This window comes from Ostrinia furnacalis, unplaced genomic scaffold, assembly GCF_004193835.3.
Source record: "Ostrinia furnacalis isolate ACB-3 unplaced genomic scaffold, ASM419383v2 OfSCF7602, whole genome shotgun sequence".
NCBI classification, from domain to species: domain Eukaryota; kingdom Metazoa; phylum Arthropoda; class Insecta; order Lepidoptera; family Crambidae; genus Ostrinia; species Ostrinia furnacalis.
Window position 1 is genome coordinate 251972 of NW_021137841.1, and position 17539 is coordinate 269510.

At 38.9% G+C, this 17539-nt stretch overlaps 2 protein-coding genes across 4 annotated transcripts in view; one reads left to right on the forward strand and one right to left on the reverse strand.

The window, feature by feature from the left end:
- The first annotated feature begins 222 nt into the window (after positions 1-222).
- LOC114365541 (uncharacterized) lies at positions 223-10025 on the forward strand. 3 transcript variants are annotated; one of them, XM_028322142.1, is made up of 8 exons: positions 223-544; positions 1212-1294; positions 2046-2401; positions 3255-3342; positions 4176-4267; positions 5764-5857; positions 7794-7921; positions 9309-10025. In XM_028322142.1, the coding sequence occupies exons 1-8, from the start codon at positions 372-374 to the stop codon at positions 9471-9473; spliced, it is 1179 nt and encodes a 392-aa protein (XP_028177943.1). In that variant the 5' UTR covers positions 223-371; the 3' UTR covers positions 9474-10025. The 3 variants fall into 3 exon arrangements, with proteins under 3 accessions (XP_028177943.1, XP_028177942.1, XP_028177944.1); XM_028322141.1 differs by having other exon boundaries at positions 2031-2401; positions 9309-10024; XM_028322143.1 differs by having other exon boundaries at positions 2031-2401; positions 9297-9371.
- Positions 10026-15259: 5234 nt separating this feature from the next.
- LOC114365543 (uncharacterized) overlaps positions 15260-17539 on the reverse strand; it is a 55314-nt gene continuing 53034 nt past the window's right edge. The window contains exons 23-24 of the mRNA XM_028322146.1: positions 15907-16007; positions 15260-15504 (exon numbers count right to left, since the gene is read on the reverse strand). Coding sequence (XP_028177947.1) covers positions 15422-15504; positions 15907-16007 — 184 coding nt within the window. The 3' untranslated portion in view covers positions 15260-15421. The remainder of the gene's footprint in view (positions 15505-15906; positions 16008-17539) is intronic.

Here is a 17539-nt window from a genome sequence, read left to right on the forward strand (position 1 = left end):
TGACGGTGGCGCCCCACTGTCAATGTCATCGACAGGACAGTCCAGTATTTTGGAACTATAGTTCAGTGCCGCCATTAAAAATTTAAAAATAAAAGATCTGTCACCTGATCTTCTCAATATTTTATTGAATAATAGTTCGTATCTCGTTGCATTAAAATTCAAATTCAATTGTCAATTATATTTCTATTTTGACATTTACCCTCAATTGCCAGCCATGCCGGTAAAACAAAATTAAAGTTTATTTTGCAATTTTCTTTCCCAGTAACTAAATCAATCTAGATTATGGTGAAAGCTTACAAATCTAGCGTAAACATACAAAACCAGTTGATCATCAGTCCGTTTCTTATAAGTTTTGTTGTTTTGTTTTTGCAATGGCGTCAAAACATAAAAAACCATCTGAATCCGAAGTCGCGTTGGTAGCTATTTATCGGTTGAAGTTCTACAAAAACCAGAAGAACTGGAAGTTCTGCCAGGATGTGTGCAAGAAGGAGACTACAGTTCCTAAAAATAATAAGGAGCCCGCGAAAAATGCGAGTAGTTCAAAGTAAGTCTTACATTTGTTTGAAAACTTCTTTTGTGCTTATTTTACTGATGTTTTTGTCGTGATACTAGGCGGAAAACATTGATATTTTCACACCCTAAGGTTATCCGGTCATTATTTAAAAGTTCTGATATGAAAATGTACAATTTTGATTTACTGAACGCACAGATTTGGATTTGCCTGAAGGTCTATTCATAAGTACTTAACTAAATGAAAACATTAACTTATACCATTGAGTACTTATACCTACAGTTCATTTAGATAATAGGTTGGTAATTTCACTGTGTAAACCTACTCACAAAATACTTTTTTCAATATAGGTAATTTACAACTTACCTCCATTATTAATATTATTCCTAGTTAAACTTGTTCTTTTATTATTCTAAGCCGTGTGGTGACAGCAGAGTAGAATACATATTTGTCACCAACCTCTACTCTTCACACGGGTGTCGTAAGAGGCGACTTAGGGACTACACATCAAACAGAGAATGGGCAGCAGCGCTCTCTGAAAAACATCAATCTTATAAACTGCGATCTCCAACCCGCCTGCCAAGCGTGGGGATTATGGCAAAACCCTCCACTATAGTGGAGGAGGCTCATAGTCCAGCAGTGGACTGTAAACGGCTGTTGATGATGATGAACTTATTCTAATAAGAAAACTTTATTTTAGAGCGGACCTCAACAAAACGTATAATTTGGTACCAGAGCCGGTTCTGTCAGACCTTAACGATGCCTTCTTGGATCCAGATCCTAGTAAGTTTATAAAATACACCCCACAACAATTCTGATTAAACAATTAAATTAGGGAAATAATTTTCTGTATAAGATAATTCACAGTACCAATGAAAGACAATACATTGTTGTATAATGAGCGAGATGGTAGACAATGATTTGCCTAAATGCACTGTCTTTCTCCCACGGTTTGAGCAAAATTCTATAATCTGTGATAATTTTATTTATTTTATTTGTTTAACAATGGTTCAACAGCATTAAATTGTACATAAATGTGCAGGAAGATACAACTTGAACATAAGCCAATTAAAGTAACACATTCTACTACTAAAACATTTTTAAATAAGTTACCTAACTTTTGAAGGGGATGTCCCTTCATGTTCATGGATTCACAACAATGTAACAGTCCATACAATAATTGTATGTGACTCTAAAATTATCTGTAGTTTAATATCTTTTGTTGGCTCAATAATAAATAATTCCATTTTTCCTTAAAAGGAAATGCTATGCATAAAACCTAAATACCATTTTGCCAGCTACTCTGCATCTGTCCCCAACATCCTCTTTAGAATTGTTCAATTGATGGATGGAGGATGCTAGCACCCATATTTTTGTACACCAAAATCATATTTACATTCCTTGCAGAACAAAACAGACTAATTTATATATTGTTTGACAAAATGATACTTAATATATGTAAAATTAAAAAAGTACCATTTTCTGCTAATATTTAGTTATTCACCTGCTAACTTTCCAGGCAAAATCTTCACAGGAACTCCACCAGATCCAATAACTACCCAAATATTACACAACTGCCAGAAAGCAATCCCTGAAGCCTTCTTAAACAAATGGTCAGAGTCAGACAACCAGTGGCCAGAATCAGACAACCAGTGGCCCGAACCAGACAACCAGTGGGAGGACCCAAAAATACCATGGCCAGAATCACAGTACCAGTGGCTGGAACCAGAGAAGCAGTGGCCAGAGCCAGAGAAGCAGTGGCCAGACTTAGAGAAGCAGTGCCCAGAAGTAGAGAAGCAGTGGCCAGACGTGACCAAGAGCTGGACGAATACAAACAAGGCCTGGTCTGTGCCAGAAATGCCGGAGCATGGCTGGCAGTATGCTGCACAGGTGAGAAAAGAAAATGTCCTTATTTTTTATTTTTTCATAAAATTAATCAGTTATTTGTAATACAAATTATGTCATTAATAATAATTTACAATGTTTCTACGTACTATGTCAAGACATACATTGTTAAAATTGTGTTAATAATTTAATGCAGTAATACATAGTTACACATCTATGTGGCGTGCCATTGATTTAATGACCGTTTGATGTGATGTTTTCACGGTAGTGATATTCCATATAGCATCTTTCCATATCACATAGATAGGGAACTCCTTCTAAAATCAGTTTCATCTTATAGTAAGCATAGTAAGCATTTCAGTGATCCCATAACTGTGCGCCAAAAATAGTGTTTAACCCTTAGAGGAGGAGGGTGGAACACCCTCACCCTGATAACTATCACTCACTCCTAGACTGACTGGGGTAGCATTTTCGTCAGCTCAATTGAGTTAACTTTATTCTGTCCTCGGTTATTGTATAAAGGGCGGGCCAAAAATCTGAACACTGCGTGCTAGGAATTTTCCTTATGAACACGGGTTCCATCTGCTGGTAAAACTATGTAAACTAAAACTTAGCACGCGGTGCCATCTAAAGCCCGGTCTGTGAGCCCGTAGAATTTTGGTCCAATGACCCCATCCCCATCCTTATCGCTCGCGCGTAATTATATTGCTGTCGCGACTGTGCGACGGGCTCCCGCAGTGAGTGTGCGAGCGCGACAGCAACATAATTACACGAGAGCGATAAGGATGGGTAGCTTGGGGTCATTGAACAAAATTCTACGTGCTCGCAGACCAGACTATAGTGATGTGATATTATTGAATTAGCCCTGTTGTTTTTACATCAGTCCTTTGTTTGTCAGGAGTGGGCCCGGCCGGGCTCGTGTGTCCCGGCGGCGCCGCTGCGCGCCTACGAGATGGACAAAGGCTGGCCGGAGCCCTGCGCCGATGGTAAGTTGAAATTATATTTGTTCAAAGTCAAAGTCAAAATTTCTTTATTTGTTTAGACTAATGAATAGTTCTTACAAATCGTCATTTTGCTCTTAAGGAGCCTCTACATGTCTCATAATCTTTTTACCCTACCAGCGCTTTGAGACCAACATTTGGCAAGTGCTGAGAAGAAGCGCCGCAACAAACTCAGTCACCACGTTGTTTTGTTGTTGCATTACTCATAATCGGTCAAAACCACTTTTGAATGCAAGTCAGTCATCATAAGTGATATTGACCAAGGGCATCATTGAAAACCACTTATGATTGTTTTTTTCAGTCAAAAGTGGTTTTGACCAATTATGCGTTTTGATTGTACCTAACATTGAAATTGTACTCTGAACAGCAGGGCTCACGTAACGACGTTTACGTAGTTTTTGATTAGAATAGAATAGAGAAACGTTTATTTTGCTGCCACATCGAAACACATTACATAGTTTCGGGTCTATCTGTCACTATTGCTTGTGCTAGCATCTAGCTTGGTGCAAGAGGGATGGAAATATTTGAAACAGATCCGGGCCTCTTCAAGGCGAGACTGAATAGGCACTTACAGGCCATGTGTGTACCATCCTAGACTGCATATCACTTAATATCAGGTGTGATTGCATCAGCTGTGGTACCTGCTTTGTTTTGCATAAAAATAGTAAACAAAAGAAAAATAAAATTCGCATCACTTTTTTGCGAATAGTCTTGCAAGTTTAATAACACTTTTCTGGTTCTCTTTTGATTTGCAACGGAGGGAAGAGATTTTTGATTAAGTTTTAAGACAATGAGGATTGTTCATTATTCCGTTCCAGATAATCCGTACCCAGAGCCTCTTCAGCCAGAAGCGGTGCTAAACGCAGCGGATGACTGGCTGGGCGACGCACAGCGCTGGCCCACTGGCGAGGTAATCCCAACTAATATTATAAATGCGAAAGTAACTCTGTCTGTCTGTCTGTCTGTTACGCTTTCCCGCTTAAACCTCGCAACCGATTTTGATGAAATTTGGCATAGAGATAGTTTGAGTCCCGGGAAAGAACATAGGATAGTTTTTATCCCGGTTTTTGAAACAGGGACGCGCGCGATAAAGTTTTTCTGTGACAGACAAAATTCCACGCGGGCGAAGCCGCGGGCGGAAAGCTAGTCTACTCTAAAGTCCGGTCGCCGAGCAGATAGAATTTCGTCCAATGACCCCTAACTATCCATCCTTATCGCTCGCGTGTAAATATTATTTGTTATAATTTAAAATTTAGATCGTAACTTACCATCAGGTGAGATACAGGCCAAGAGCTTCCTCGTTGTGGATAGATAAAAAAACAATGGTAATAATTATTAATTCAAATTCAAATATTTATTTGCACAATTAATATTGAGCATCTGAACGTGGACAGCATAAGACCGGTCGTTGTGGAAATTTTTAGGGGGGAGAGGCCTTCGTCAACAGTGCACGTCATTTTGCTGAAACGAATGACTTAGGGGGCGTCCATTAATTACGTGAGACTTTTAGGGGGGAGAGGGGGGTCTCGGAAAATATCAAGTAATTTTTTCCTCAAGAAATAGAGTAAAATTGACAGAAAACTGGGTTATTTTAACTAGTAAAAATGTCATTTTTTATGATGACAATGTCATTTTAAACAAATAAAATAAAAATGCCTCCGTCTGCTTTTGTGAACACTAAAGATGTTTTTTTCAAAATCGTTTGTGCTAGATTAAGAGTGATTCAAAAATAGCGAAAATTGTCTCACGTAATTAATGGACGCCCTCTTTTCCGAAGATATCAATTTTCTGACTTCACCATACCATTTATATGAACATGTTAACATGGGCTAGTGTCGGCTCATATACCCATTTACCTAACACCCTGTATAGTTGTTCGTTAGTCTGATTAAAACTCGAGAACGGCTGGGCCGAATGAGCTGATTTTGGTTTTAAAATGTTTGTCGTAGTCCAGGGTAGTTCTAAACGGTGAGCAAATAAGGAAAAATTGCGATGGCTTATTTATTGCCTTTAAGGCGGAACAGAGTTCGCGGGGTCAGCTAGTTGTCAATAATTATTTTCAGTTAAGTTTGCGTTTGTACTAAAACTATCTGTTTATTTATACATTGAGATAAAACGCAGGTTAATTCAAATCGTTAAGGGCATAGCCAATGCTATATCGAAGGCCCAGAACGGACGGTGAAACGCAACTGCAACGAAACAACTTTCTGATGATTTTGATGAATGAAACTGAAACTGAAAGTTTCAAACTGGTCGCGTCATGTGAGGTCTCTCAACGGACGCTATGGCAGAAACTTAGATGCAACTCAAAAGTAACTAGCAGTTGCAGTTTCGTTGCAGTTGCGTTTCACCGTCTGTTATGGGCCTAAGAGATTTGAGATGATTTCGATGTTTCTTTCTCTCTAGGATGGTCGCTGCATGTCTTCGGACAGCATGGTGTCGTTCATGAGAGGCGCCGCCGCCGCGCCACACTCTACAGAAGTCGACCTTAATCTGTCCGGTAAGGGAACTTCATACTTTGTCCGAGTCATAAAGTTAATATTCCTTTGGAATACCTAGGGCACTATTTAAGTTGTGAGCCTCGACAACATAACGTGTTGTTAGACGACATCTGATACTTTTAATGAAAAGTTTGACATTTTTGACTACAACCTTATTCAAAACTTTTTATCATTTGAGCACGTTTTGTATTATTAACATTGAATTGAAAATTATCTTTACTACAAAAACATGGAATTGACTTGCGGAAATTTTCGCGCGAAGATTTATTATGACTTTCGACGTGGTTAATCAATACAAAACTGAAGCGGTCAGCTAAATTTATCTTTTGGTGATAAAGATCTGTCCTTTACCATTGTAAAACGCTAGTTTAAGAAGTATAATATTGTATGTCATTGGCTCACCAGTGAACTTTGCGAAAGTCGTCCAAAATGACTAATAGTGGCGGAAAACATTGATGTTGTCAGAAAAATGGAACAGAAACCTCGTCATGTGATATATCGTAGGATTGAGATAATCCTAGGCATTAATTCCACTAGCAGTAATAAAATATTGTATGACCATATTATGGTTAATACGTTTTTTACTCGCTGGATGTCCCAAAAATTTTCAAACGCTCAATAGGACGCTTGAGTCGTTTAGTCCTTGAAAATGTTTGATAAATACGTTTAAAAAGCTTTAAAAGCCGTTTTTAAAATTGTGACAGTTGACGAATTAAGGATCTATGCATAATGATCCTGAAAATAAACAGCTATCGACTATGGAGGTGTTTTAAGATGAACCATTTCCAACAAAAGTCCCATGCGCTCGGAACACTTTAAAACTTACGGTTGCCTATTTTTCCGAAATATCCGATTATATGACAGAAACGTTACTAGAGAAATTTAGAATGGTTAATTCTTAATAGTAAACAGCCACTTTTTTTCCAAAAGTCTTCAGTTTAATAAGGGAAACTGACCAGCATAGTCGAATCGCCATTCGTGACGAAAATGTGAGCTTTTACACGTCTCGTCAAACAACTGACTATTTGAACACTCAAAATATGAAATAAACAGGTCCAACGCTACAAAATTCTTGATTGGAATCTAGGCACTTCTTTTGGTACCCATATATTAAAATTAAATGCGTGAACAGCGATTTATGTAGCCAGAAGCAACTGTCGGTGCGGTCAAAAACCATGCTTTGGAGGTGCCTCAAGCTGAGTGGAAAAAATGCTATGAAAAGTGTTTCGGACACATTAAAAAGTACATAAATCATGAAAGACAATACCAATAAACGCAATCAATACCATTTTAATAATAAACTACTTTGTTTTCATAGTTAGGCTCACAACTTAAATAGTGTCCCACGTAGAGCAACAACTACGAGCTGTCAAACGAAACCGATTTTGGATGACATTTGTGTGTCAGTGTCAGGATTATTTCACTGTTTTGTACATTAATTGGTTTTGACTGAACCAATCACTACGTTTCTGAAGCACTATTTCTCAGAAACATCCACGATTTCACTTACGTAAAATCTGAAAATATCTCAGTGCCACTGAGTGCCTCTGAACTGTCAAATTGTTGCAAAAATGGTTCTGTTTGACGTCACGACGGCATCACGCATCTCTTTTTATCACACAGTGTTGCTGCTAGTGACATCTCGATCGCTTTTCTTTGTCGCTCTATTCCGCTAGGTATAATGTGTAACTGTTCCCCCAATGATTTCGATTTCCATAACACTTACTCTTCTTACCCTTACTTATTTATATCTTCTAATACGTCCGTATTCGCAAACATTACTATTGAGGTCTCACAGGGTGACACACGATCCAATCACAGAGCTCTATACAACGCTGTGCGTTCGATTTGCAGCTTCACAAAAAGCAAACATCGTTTGTGCATACGGGCGTTACTTTCGTCCTCATTTACTTACGTCCTTTTCCTTCCCTCTAGCGACAAGCGAGCCAGATGTATTCAGCGCGCGCGCCGCGTGTTTATCGCGAAGACAGTTAGCGGGTGCGGTAAGAAGCCACGCACTTGCTTTAAGGCTGCTGCTGCGAGAAGCGAGCGCTAGAGAACAGGTACTTAGTTACATATCCCTTTTCTTCTAGCAAGCAATGCTTCCTGCCCCTCAGATTAAAGAGCCGGGAGTTAAGGAAACACTGAACAGGTTCTTACTTCCTCCCCCCCTAGCTAGTAGAACTTCCTCCCCCTAGCAAGCGTCGTTCCCTCCCCCTAGCAAGCGGCGTTCCCTCCCCCTAGCAAGCGGCGTTCCCTCCCCCTAGCAAGCGGCGTTCCCTCCCCCTAGCAAGTGGTGTTCCCTTCCCCTACTTAGCAGCTTTTCCCCTCCCCTAGCAAGCAGTGTTTTATCCCCTTTTCTCTAGCTAGCAACGAGCTGGATGTATTGAGCGCCGCGTGTTTATCGCGGCGACAGTTAGCGAGCGCGGTGAGAAGCCACGCACTTGCTTTAAGGCTGCTGCTGCGAGAAGCGAGCGCCAGGGAACAGGTATTTACCCCTTATTTTGATTTCCCCCCCCCTCCCCATAAATAGAATTACTACACTCAACATCAAATAAACCGCACCTTCCGCGACGCGAACTTTAAAGATTTTCTTCTGACACAATCATGGTACCCCAACAATATTGGTGTTATTTGAAAGCCCAATAAATATCCTTAAAGAAAGATACATTTCATTTCTAAATAAATGATTAACATATACCATAAATGTGACTTGAAAATAGACCTCACTTTGGGTTCACATCTGGGATCAATAAGACCAATTTTTATGGTTATAAAACCAAATAAAGATCTCACGTGTCCTCTTTAACAGATGGATAGCGATTAATCCCAACTTAACAGTTTTGTAGTCATAAAAAATGGCTATAGCGTAACTACCTATTTTTTGAAGAAGTGACTCTGGATCCTTGTAAAGACACATTTTTGGGGTAAAAACCTTTCCTTTAATGAAATGAAGTTTAGAACTAGGCTTTCAAATGGTACCAATGTTGGTGGGAAGTGGGGATGCATACGTTTGATAAGTGCTTGTCACGGGAGGTACGATTTATTTGATGCCGAGTGTACTTCTGCTTCCCCTTCCCTAGTCATCAGCGACCTAGATGTTTTCAGCGCGCGGGAGGGAGCAGGTTTTTCCTCGTCCTTCACATTCCCCTAGCTTGCAGCACACTAGATTCCAGGGACCGCCAGAGGGAATAGGTCCTTACTGTCTCTCCCCTACCTTTAGTTTGCAGCGAGCCAAAGTTTCACATTTTTAATTGTTTTTAATGGGTTGACAAAATATCCGCCTTCGGCGATGAACTTTGCATGTGAAAGAACCCCATTGTATCCGAAATCTTACTAATCAAAAGCTGAAACCATAACTTGAAATAAAAAAACTTTTTTCATATTAGTCATTAACATTTTTAAGAATTAAATGGCCACTAACATGTCTGACCTAAGCATTGACCCCAGGCCCACATTTTACGAGCCACCCACACGACGCCCCACGAATGCCCCACGCGCGACGTGGGCCCGCAGCCGCGCGGGGCGTGCGGGGACGGCGCGGGGCGTGGCCGGGGACGACTCCAGCGGGACAGGATCATCGGGATCGGCATGGGAAGACCTTATAGGCTGTGAGGTTTGTTGGAGATGTTAGTTGATTGAGAAAAGTACGAAAAATGAATCTTAGTTAAGCTTGTGGAAAGTGGGAAAAAAATTATGTGGTGGAGGACTCGATTATTGAGAAAAATGAGGAAAATTTGGAACAAATTTTGGAGTGCGGAAATTATGGTTATTGTAAAAAGTTTGCGAAAAAATTGAAAGTAAAAATTCGCGACTTAGAAAGTTGAAAAACAAAATTATATTTAATAATCTTGGCAAGGTTGTTGGTTGTTGTATTTATTTAAAATCTATGAAGTGTAATGAAAATGAACGTGGTGTAACGTTTTTTGTGAACTGACGGCTGTCACCGTGACATCTGTCAAAAAGCCACGCCCACAAAATTCACTACTTCTTAGTTAAAAAATCTGACCAATTTAACAGTGAAAGCCTTACAATGATTGTTTTTTTTTAGCCTTAACACAAGGCAATAAAGTTTTTAAATTATACTTATCTAAATTAGTAGTTAGTGTTTAAAATGACGTACTGATTAAAATTAAGCTTCAGTACAAATTACATTGAATATAATCCTTTAAGTTGTAAATCTCACGGAACAAAGTTCTTCCAAGTTGTGATTTTGCCAAATAACTGAAACTTTTGATCTCTATCTATATATATAAAAGAAAGTCGTGTTAGTTACTTCGCTTATAACTCAAGAACGGCTGAACCGATTTAGCTGAAAATTGTCAGGGAGGTAGTTTAGAGCCAGGAGAAGGACATAGGATACTTTTTATCCCGTTCGAAATTAAAAAAAAAGTCTGCTTATTTATTGCCATTAAGGCGGAACAAAGTTCGCCGGGTCAGCTAGTTTGTAATATTGTTGTTGATTAAAAAGTTTATTCTTGTAGGTAGTTTGGAGTTATATAAATTCTATAATTTGGAGACAGCTCAAAACACAGGCTTCTGAAGCCAATGACTTGAGTTTGAATCGAGTCTTGTTGAGCATAGTTTAGAAGAAAAATTAGTGTTGTTTATGGATGTCTAAAACATAAAATTGTTTAGTGTGTAAGTCTTACTTATTGCTGGGGTGTTCAAAAACGTGTGACATTTTTTTCAGAACTAGGTACTATAGTCCGGTCGCCGAGCACGTAGATTTTTGTCCAATGACCCCAAGCTACCTATCCTTATCGGTCGCGCGTAATTGTATTGCTGTCGCAGCTGTGCGACGGGCGGCCGCAGTGAGTGCGCGAGAGATAAGGATGGGTAGCTTGGGATCATTGGACGAAATTCTACGTGCTCGGCGACCGGGCTTTAAAAAACAGTGTTCCCTTAGTCTTTATAGTTGTTATTGTTACAAATACTAGTTATAAGCTTTTTGTTTAAGAAAGTTTTTATATTTTCTGCCACCTGACTCCATGTGTTTTCCCCTGATTTTTTGTAGACCCTTACGATTTTCATCGCGTTTGTCCCTTTATCATCTTGAATTCTACATTAGACCTAAGTATTGAGGAATTCTTTGGCTAAAACAGCATTAAGTATAGTTATTAACCGCTTTAATTTTGGTATGTATCCTGTAAAAGTGTCGCGCGATTGTCACCCTTAGAAAATACTTGTCTCTTTTACTCAAATTGGGCTACTACAACGAGTAAGAGAGACAGCATGAGTGCCATAGTAACCCGATTAATATTATAGTTCCTAAAGTACAAATTGCTAGTTGTATAAAAGTTGATTTTGCAAATTTTAGTCGAAATATGTTTATCTATTGTATTATCCTAAAAAATGTACCTATTTGATTTCGCATTTCGTCCATTTGCGACGACAGTGTGACATCTTCAATTAGATTAACACAGACGATGTCACGTTGTCGTCGCAAATGGACGTTATGTGTTTCCAATTACGCTCACTAGTTGTCGCCACTTCTAAATAAGTTTCTGTCTCTTGCTTGTGGCCAAGACAGTGGCGCGCCAACTGACAAGCGCTGAAGCGATAGGAGTCGCAATGAGGGTTTTCGCGTATGAAAGATCCGCTAGATGGCGGGAGGTGGATGTGGGGTCTGACTGCTGCGTGATTGGTGGATTTTGACATATCTGTCAATGTCATGTCAAAAATAATCGATCATGCAGCATTTGGACCTCGCGTCTACGTATTGCCATCTGGCTGAGTTTTCATACGCGAAAACCCTCATTGCAATCACCTAATTTACGTATTTTGACAGTCAAGATCTCGCTGACGTTCAGAAGTCGTCCCATCGAAAAACAGTTCTAAATCCGTATTCACAACGATAATTTTAATAGAACGATTTCTCGATAGGATCGCAACTCAGCGATTTGTTGTCATTATTGTTTAGTTACGTCGTCCCATTGAAAAACAGTTCTAAATCAGTATTCATAAGTCATTTCGATAGAGCGATTACTCGATAGGATCGCAACTCAGCGATTTGTTGTCGTTGAAGTTTTGTTACGTGAATGAGGCTATTGGTGGCGCCACTGTCGTATAAGTTCCCGTCACTCGCTAGAGGCGCCAACTGGTGACCGCGAAAAAAGAAACTGTCATTCGAATTTGTAATTTGATTCCTATCTATAGAGTGTATCTGAGATTTTAAGATACCATCTCTTTCCATTATCAAAGAAATGAGAGAAACAACAGTATTATTTGTAACTGTGTAACTATTTCCTGATTAGCAGGAGCATCGTGATTGTGCAGTTTTTGTGTTAAAATCTCCTTTATTATTGTAAGTATCATTCCGAACTTAATGTCATTGTGATATTATATTATTTTCTACTATTTTTCTGTTTCATTTGAAGTACTAGACTATTTTGCAAATAGTGTATGTAACACATTAGCGTACCTCAAATTAAATACACATTTTGAACCTTCTTCTTTGGGTATGTCTGCCATCTTATGCTGTGCTTGTGTGTGCTTTGTGTTATTATAGATGGACAAAGCCCGCGGAAAAAGCTATAAGAAATAAAACCAGATCGTCAGTCTTATTACATTTATTGCCGCTTGCCGTACGATGTATTTATTTAATTATTAATTGTAGATAACATAATAAATAAAGTTAAGGTTACATCCTAGTAGTTAAAATAGTCAAAGAAAATTATCACTTATTCCTCGGAATATTTGCCAAATGTGTTATACTTTGGAAACATAAACAATACATGAAATATAATATGGAAAGCTACAAGGATATACCCGAAACTTTATCATAAATATATAAAAAAAATTGCAATAACTTCTGTATGTTGGTTTTAAAAAAATATCTTTCATCAATCATTAATTTATTTTTAAAGTCAATTGAAATACTTTATATGATGAATATTGTTGAACACAAAATACCTAATCGAACATAAAAGTACATAATTCGTAAATTTCTCTAAACAAAAAGTTAAAACTTACAATACTAATACATATACAAAATTAAACTAAGAGGCCGGAATAAACGAGATTCTTGAGTTTTCAATTAATCAATTGGTTCGTATACATGTTTAAAATTATTATCTACAGATTCCAACATAATTTTGGGGCACATGTAATATTTTCATTATAATATGACAGTAATAATTGATTACTTGCCATACCAGGTGAAACATCTTGGCAATACCTATGCAATGAATCTATGCAACATAATTCGCTATTTGATGTACTGAAACATAACTCTAAAATCCAAATTTGGGACAAAATGTACCTTTAAAGAAAGTGTGACGTTATCACTTATTCTTTGGAATCATTTTAGATGTAGTTTCGCATTTGTCTATCGATAAATAATACTAATTAGACGTTTTACACAGCGCCATTTAGTCCTAAACTAAGCAAAACTTGTACAATATGTAGCGGGAAACGTGTTTAAACATACACTTATGTGCTATTTTAATACATAAAACACACCCAGACCAATACAAACAAGTGTGTTTAAATTCAAAAATGTTTTTGTTGCAGTAAGGAACCACCATATCTGGTGGCTGTCAAATTGACATTATCAGACGTGTCATGTCATGTCTCACGTTTCTAGTGTCACGAGTCGCGGGTAATTTGATCCCGAGGGAATACTCAAGAGTGATCAAACAAAAATTCTACAAACTGAACTAGCGATAACTAATAATACAACACAAATATTTAAACAGCTAGCGTTTCTAACTAAAACCTAATATATTCAATAATTATCTTAAAACTGCGAATAGCGTCTTTTGTAAACTTCATTAATTCTTAGTTAAAAACTAATTCAATACTAGGCGTCATTAGTTAATTTTTGTTTTTACTAAACAGTAGTTCAATGCAATATAAACTGTACGCTATAATTTGAATACAAAAATAAACTCTTTTCATAATACTTTCAATGATGATGAAACATAGCCGATGGCAAGTTACAAGTTAAATCTTACACTGAATAACTATTTGGTTTGATACAATAACAATTGAAAAACTATCAAAAAAATATTTGCAGAGTGGACTTAGTGCCGATAATTTTAATCTGTGGTTTTAAAACCACAGACAAAAAATGTCATAGACAAACCAAATGTCATCTTAAATTCTCTTTTTGAGATTCAAAGCCAGCTTTGGGAAATAAAATTCTATAACCAGTAAATATCTAATAAAGTTAATCTATTCTAAAAGCTTATTTATAAGTACACTTGTGAGCACCATAATTATTAAATCACTACAACTATTATACACGTGGTTCGACAAACTTTAGGCGAGGAACCACCCTGTATATCGATATGTCGTTTTACTTCTAATTCGGAGAAGCAGTGTCCATATTATTCTATTTTATTTTTTGTGTTAAGTCCACATTACGAGACACAAAACTATTTAATTTTAACCTCCATTTTACTCTGTGATAGGTCAATTTAAGTATTTATTTAGACCAGTACCTCTAGCATGAACAACTTTCGTCTTCGAATCGTTTGCGTATTCGATAAAATTCGAAACTCAACCTTTGAATTAAACGATAACGTGACGATTTTGATTCTCAAAATAAGTTTCGTACATCCATTTCTCATACTAAGTTCACTTTACGTCACGTTCACAAGGGCACTGTTGCAGTTTTCGTACTAAATCTTTTGATGGCAATTCGAATACGCAAACGATTCGAACTCGAAAGTTTTTCGTGCTAGCCGTACAGGGGTGGCCAACCGGTCGACCGCGACTATTCGTCCAGTCGATCGTGGCAAGGCAAAAAATACTAAGTGATTGTGTACTAAACTATGCTGTTTCATTTAAGATTTCAAGAAGTATGTAAGTGGTTCGCAAAGGGTTTCGTTAGTAAACAGTGGATCTTATGTCTAATCAAGTTGGCCGCCCCTGATTTAGACTAATCACGCGTTTGACTCTATTCTTAGTCGTATCGTAATACATAGGGTTGGTTATTGTGTGTGAGACAGGTACTTGTATGCGCATTCGTGTGATGAGTGTATTTATTTATTTATTATTAATTTACTGTGGACTAACAGTTTTACCCAAATCGTCCAACAGCGTATTGTGTGTGTGATTTTCTGTGGTGATATTATGTGCTTTGAAATATCTTTTGCGAAACTATTTTTAAATTAGAACGAACTTATGGTCCAACAAGAACGATGTGCTGTTAAGATATTTACACAATATGCAACTGAAAGTGGCCAAAAAGTTGACAACACAACCTTATTCCAATGAGGGTTTTCGCGAATGAAAGATCCGCTAGATGGCGGGACGTGGATGTGGGGTCTGACTGCTGCGTGATTGGTGGATTTTGACATATCTGTTAATGTCATGTCAAAAATAACCAATCATGCAGCATTTGGACCTCGCGTCTACGTATTGTCATCTGGCGGATTTTTCATTCGCGAAAACCCTTATTGTAATGAAGACGTGTTGCGAACTTTTTGGCTACTTTGGGTGTCACGTACTATTTGACGCTGAATGTGGTATTTATGTTTTGTGCGTGTTAATTTGGTATGTGCCTGAATGCAGAAATTCCTGTGATACTTTTAATCTTGTGTGTTGTCTGCGTGTCACGCTTCGCCGCTGCTGTCCGACGAACTGGACTCGTCCGGCTCGCTGTCCGGCCGGACGGTGGAGGCGTCCGCGCGATCATCTGAATACAATTTGTTTTATTAAATAAAATTACTCCTTTTTTTTCCTTTTTCCTTTTTCAAAATGTAAAAGGCAGTCTGGACGACGACATTACAAATAAATAGCATTTACACACACGGGCACATAGCTCGCAGAGCTGATGGCCTTTGGGGCAGAAAAGTTCTCGAGTGGCGACCACGGGCCGGGAAACGTAGTGTGGGCAGGCTTCCCGCTAGATGGACTGACGATCTGGTGAAGGTCGCGGGATGGCGCAGGACCGGTCGGGAGTCTTTGTCCAACGGGACTATTCCCACCTCTCGTTGCCACCACTGCAACTCCTGTGTAGCCAGGATCTACAGCTTGACAAGTAGTGGCGTTATTTGGCTGAAACGAACGGTTATGAAGATGAATATAATATACTGACCGTCTCTGGCTCGCGGCGGCAGCAGCCAGGCGTGCGCAGGCGGCGCGCGGTACAAGCCGTGAGACGCGTTGCTCGGGATGGACAGCTCGCCGAGTAAGTCACTGGAAGTATTATCACAGAATAATAATAAGTACTACGTACAGAAGTTTTACTTCGCGAAGGTATTTAAAAAAATGTATGCTCAATGTCATTAACAATATGGTGTAATTTAGCCTGTCTCAAGAATCGAGCACCATTTTGTTGACAAACGTTAGTAATCGGCACTGCGCCGAAGCTATAGGGCTGACTTCGGTAAAATGATGTGACGCGAGGTGCCAAACTGCGGAAAATGGCGGAGGAAATACATGATTTAGCATGAATTATCATGAATAATATTAACTACTTATTTACCTCTCAGTGTCTTGAGGCAACTTAAAAAAGTACATTCTGTGTTTTTATTATTATTTAGGCAGTTAAATACTGCACAGTATTTAGTACACCATTTTCTTTATTTTCTTCCATCATACACAAGAATACGCGTGCGTGAGTCAATGTTCGCTCGTATGTGAGGCCTTGTCGAATAGTATCCTGTAGGTGGGCCATCGTGCGTGTTTTGTTTTCGATGTAAACTCGCGGAGATGAACAGGCCTGGTATTATGAAAATTGATTTCGTATTGAGAATTTCGCTGTAAAAAGTATTTATTTAGATGGTATTTTAACGGTCCACCCATAAGGACTGACGACCTGATAAAGGTAGCAGGAAGGCGCTGAATGCAGGCCGCCTCCAAGCGGCCATTGTGGAAATCGACGTCCTATGGCTGAAAATGATGATGATGGTGATGATTTTGACGGGTCACCACCGGTCCTGTTGGTTGCCGACCTTGCTCCCTTTTTTGCTCTCCCTACCAGAAGGGCAGAGCTTACCCACTAAAAATCTGATAGGTTCCTAAGGAGCTTTTAGTGGAACAGTATGTAAGAAGTCACCGTTATCGTTCGTAATCTGTTCTGGACACTGCCGTACTCAAGTATGCGTTATGTCTATAAGTCAGCCAGCCTTATTTTAAACTAAATAACTGTGTGCAGCTGTGGCAGCCTTTTAGTAAGACAACATTTAGTTTGTCTATATTTAATTTTCAAGTATTCTTTCGATCCTGTATGCGGGCAGCGCAGAACCAATCGTGGAAATCCATCCAGCAGTGGCTGGAACGAACGAATTGTTCCTTGTAACGTACTCTCTTCCCCAACTTGTCTGGCCGTGGGGATTGTAGATCAAATAAGTTTATTGGCGCCGACTATCTATAAATATAACTCAAAGGTGACACTGACATAGTGATCTATCAACGCACAGCCCAAACCACTGAACGGATCCGGCTGAAATTTGGCATGCAGGTAGATGTTATGACGTAGGCATCCGCTAAGAAAGGATTTTACGAAACTCCACCCCTAAGGGGGTAAACCGGGATCCACGCGTACGAAGTCGCGGGCGGCCGCTAGTTAGTAATAACATACTCTTTAACTATCCATTGCCTGTCATGTCGTCTCGTTCTTTCGCAAAGAATCACCATTTGATGAGAGCGAGGGCAAAAATAGAAATGGTTAGTTAACAGTGTGGCCGTGTGTACTCTGATCTTCGAACTCGCGGACTCGCCTCTTC